A 4,265-nucleotide genomic window follows, 5' to 3' on the forward strand; every position below is an offset into this window, starting at 1 on the left:
ACTAAAGAGCTTCTGGCTCAGACAGATACAGCACCAAGGAGCCATTTGGATGCCGACTATAACTCCAACTTTGTTCTTCAGTAGTAACAATGCACCACTGCAAGGCTGTGAGTCATTCAGGGAACAGACAGCGCATTCAAGTTCCTCAAAATAAGAAACAAACGAGAGCCAGGGAAACTCTTTAGAGAAGATACAGATAAAGGCACACAATAAGTTGCATACAGATATCACCCAGTTGTGCAAAACTCCAAAATTCAATTCGTTATGAGATCATAACGAGTCAGATTTTGTCTCAAGAATCCTGCTGCTTTGCTGCACAACAATAATTTCAAAAGAATGTAAACCATGATCAACAGCTTGCAATAACAGACCTCTCACTACAAACTAAGGCTTTAAAAAGCAATTTCACTTATGAAGCCTTTGCTGCTTGGTTGGGATTGACACTTGGCTTGAGCATCATACTGTGTATCTCCCTACCAGCTTTGTGATGGTATCATAAAAGTGTATAACAAAGGTTAGCATGATGTTTTGAAGAGCTTTGATGTTGTGCTGGGAGCGGTGGATTGCCATTTGTGGAAAGAGTGCAGTTTGCTTTTTATTATCACATTCTTGTCTGTTCATGCAACACATCTGAAGTAATGCCAATAAAGGTGTAGAGCGCTCTGACAGACCTACCTGCAGTCTAGGAACAGTTGCACAGTTTTGTGAAAAATGGCAAACGTTTTTCTTTTCAAGCATCAAGGAGATAATCAGAGAAAATAATCAATGACATATTTTGTTTGATTTGTAAACATATTGTGATGACTGAATTTACAGTGCAGTAAAAGGTTGATGTTTCTCCTTCACACACAAAATGTAATCTGATTAAATACATGTGATTACTGGCGATGATAAATGGTAAAATGAACATTTGTTAATTATCTAAATAATCTGTGTATTTTCATATTCTTTTCTAAACAGTTTTTTTTTACTAAAAATAAAGTGTATTTAACAAAAGTACTTATAAGAGTATAATAATATAGTTTTCCTCAGGCTGTGGCTATGACCCATTTATTGTTATTATTCACGGAAAATTTTGAATCTGACATTTGAAGCTGTGGTTTACTGGAGACAGACGTTTCTCGTCTTCATGCTTTATAGAGTTTTACTGAGATGTGAACATTGTATCAACATACTCAAATCATCAGCAGGAAAAACAGGTTTATGCCACTATGATTAATTGGTCTTCAAACCCAACTGCTGAACCTAAACAAGCAGTCACTCACCTGTGTCCAGAGCTCCACCATGTTCCTCTTCTCTTTGCCCGCCTCCCTCTTCGTCCTCTCCCCTCCGTGTGAGTGCTCGTGTCCACCTCCCTCCTTGTGTACTCGAACAACATTCTCATGATGAGCATGATCATGTCCGTGATCGTGAGAGTGCCCATGTCCGTGATCGTGTCCGTGATCATGAGAGTGGCCGTGTCCGTGATCGTGTCCGTGATCGTGTCCGTGATCGTGTCCGTGATCGTGGCCGTGATCGTGGCCGTGTCCGTGATCGTGGCCGTGATCGTTTCCGTGATCGTGGCCGTGATCGTGCTCCTCTTCCTGCAGGTTGGCCTCAGCGCTCCACTTGCTTGCTCCATGGAACATCTTCACCTGAGAGCCATGGGAGTGCCCATGGTGGTCATCCTCGCCGTGTGAGTGGCCGTGGTGGTGGTGATGGTGGCCGTGGGTATGTCCATGGTCACCATGGGAATGGCTGTGAGCAGTGGCAAAAGGGGATGCCAACAACAGTACTGCAGATGTTGCCAATGTCAATGCCAGCAGACGTAAACAGCCCATATTAAAACCCTGGGATGTAGAGAAAGGAGAAGAAGACATCTAATAAATAAAAACCCAGCAGCATCAAAACTGAAGCCAAAGTGAGGGTGAAGAAACACACTCTAAGTTTAAACTGTCCAACCAAATGACATTAAGGAAATCTTTAAAGGTTTGATGCAAAATTAACTATGAAATTCCCCTCTGTGGACAGTTTCCACATCCTTAACAACAGAGGGTCAATCTGTTTGTAACACTGCAGTTTAATTTTCTTCAGGCTTAAGATTAAGGCTGCTGACAGACAGGGAAATGCAGCTGATCAGGCACGGGTGGACCACACTTTGAGTCACTGAACTGGACCTCATGACTCTGTTTGTGTTGTTATTGCCTTATTGAACAATTGTCAATGAAATTGTAATACTTTACTAGTCTCATCTATATTAAGCAGTTTAAAAATGCAGCTTGGTAACCAAGCTAGCATCAGCTGATAACTACCACCTTCTACTCCAAATATAGTAACTTCCTGCTCCTTTAACAAGAAGAATCCAAGACCAATGGGTGATGCAATAATGGTTATGTTCCTCATTTATATACAGTTATGGCTGTAACTCAGAGGGCATGTTTACATCTACACTCAAAGCTTCTCAGTTAGTCTCAGGCCATCTTTGTAGAGCCTACGACGTAACCTGTGTAAGTTGCTGAACTCTACTGGCATTTATGCTTGTGCCTGGTGCATTATGTGTTAATTTCTTTGTGGTCATGTCCTGATGTTTTATATATGGTGGTTTGTTAGAACCAGATACAATGTTGGGACTTCTTTCCCTTCTGGGTGCCCACCCTTTGTTTTGATCATTTCTTGCAAACATATTTGTGTTAAGCTTTTTTCACTTCTTTATACATTCCCTTTTGTTTCACCAGTCTCTCCCCAGGAATTTGCTGACATTTGTGAGTCTTTATATTGATGCTATGATTAGTCCTATTCCTTATAGTGAGATGATGATTGTTATTCTCTTACTGAATTGACTGTACTCAACAGGACAGTTAAAACAGTTGTGTGCTGCGTAGAGCCGATGTGTAGTTAGGTGCATGTTTGGTTGTAGGTTATAGCATAGGGTTCAGAGGGGTTTGTGGTTATGACGTAGGTTTCCTGTTGAAGCACAAATCCCCAGTCACTCTTTGTTGCACTGTCTACGCATGTACAGACAGTGCAACAAGTTATTGAGCATAGTCCTCCTCAATGTTATCTTTATTTAATCAGTAAACATCTAGCCATATTTTAGGATCACGTTCTGTTCATGGTGAGTTTAAAAATCACAAGAAGAACAGAGTATGAGTCAGAATCAATCTTTGGCCCGAACAGTTTGTGTGACATCCAAGGTAGGAAATTAGAAACTACGCATGTACAGACAAGTTACTGCAGAAACGAGCACTTTCTTTAAATGCAGGATTCGAGCTATTCGCCAAGATCTGAGACGTCAAAAAATAAGCCTTAATAAGCCTAACCTATTAATATATGACTACGTATGTCATTCCGTGCGTTTTAGGACGCATTTCCAGTAAGAAATGGGATCCGCACCAAATGTGGCGATTGATCAGTGAACTGATCAAGATAACAGCGAATTATCCTTAATTCATCAGAGTTTGCATAAAGCCGTTGCAACTGTCCACTGCTGTGACTCCAGACTGAAGCTCTTCAAATCAAAAAGCAAACTTTGTAGCTTGTGTTTTTTGTGCTTTTAGCTGGTTTGCTTTGATATAATACTGTAATACATCGCTGCATGTGTATGTATGTGCACCAGCATCTGCTGATGTGTGCTTGCAGCCGTATCATTTTAGCTGTGACGATACAATGAAGTGAAGGTAATCTGACTTTGATTGAGCTAGCTTTGTCTTCTCTTGTGATTGTTTATTTGCTCACTGTTTGGTGGGTGAAAGTGGATAATCCCTGTGGAGAGCATCAACTTTAATCTCGAAGTAAACAGCAAAAGCCGCTCAAAGAGGACAACTGACCGCAGGTTTCAATTAGCTGTTAGGAAAGTCTGCTAGCTGGCTAGCTAGCTAGTTACTAAACTTGCTAGCATGTTGCTGCAGCAGAAGCAACATGTCTGAATGCAACATGATAACAGAAAAAAATAAAGATTAAAATCTTACCAGATCGTGCCAGATATCACCGAGTGTCGGCCACTTGATAACCGTCTGTCCTGAGCTCAGAACTACCAATATTTCTGCCTACGTTGATGATGCTGGTGGCTGAGAATAAGACGTGGCATTTACTCAACTAAACTAAACGAAACCTCGCGGGAACGCGTTCCATTCAAAGTCTACCTCCTCCTTTCGTGGTGCTTTTGAGACACCTTTTTACTCACTACTTAGATTCAATTATATTTTCATTGCCTTTTTAAAGCATTATAGTGGCATATTAAAACGTTTAACTCAAAATAAAAAGAGTACCATTTCTTCTCATTTAAA

The 4,265-nt window shown here is 40.8% G+C and overlaps 1 protein-coding gene across 1 annotated transcript in view; it reads right to left on the reverse strand.

Moving 5' to 3' along the window:
- Positions 1–4,249, reverse strand: part of slc39a7 (solute carrier family 39 member 7) — a 9,345-nt gene extending 5,096 nt beyond the window's left edge. Inside the window, exons 1-2 of the mRNA XM_005745224.1 lie at positions 3,948–4,249; positions 1,266–1,829 (exon numbers count right to left, since the gene is read on the reverse strand). Coding sequence (XP_005745281.1) covers positions 1,266–1,820 — 555 coding nt within the window. The 5' untranslated portion in view covers positions 1,821–1,829; positions 3,948–4,249. The remainder of the gene's footprint in view (positions 1–1,265; positions 1,830–3,947) is intronic.
- Between the last annotated feature and the right edge of the window lie 16 nt (positions 4,250–4,265).

This window comes from Pundamilia nyererei, unplaced genomic scaffold (assembly GCF_000239375.1).
Source record: "Pundamilia nyererei isolate P.nyererei 1_Seehausen unplaced genomic scaffold, PunNye1.0 scaffold00155, whole genome shotgun sequence".
Lineage (NCBI taxonomy): Eukaryota > Metazoa > Chordata > Actinopteri > Cichliformes > Cichlidae > Pundamilia > Pundamilia nyererei.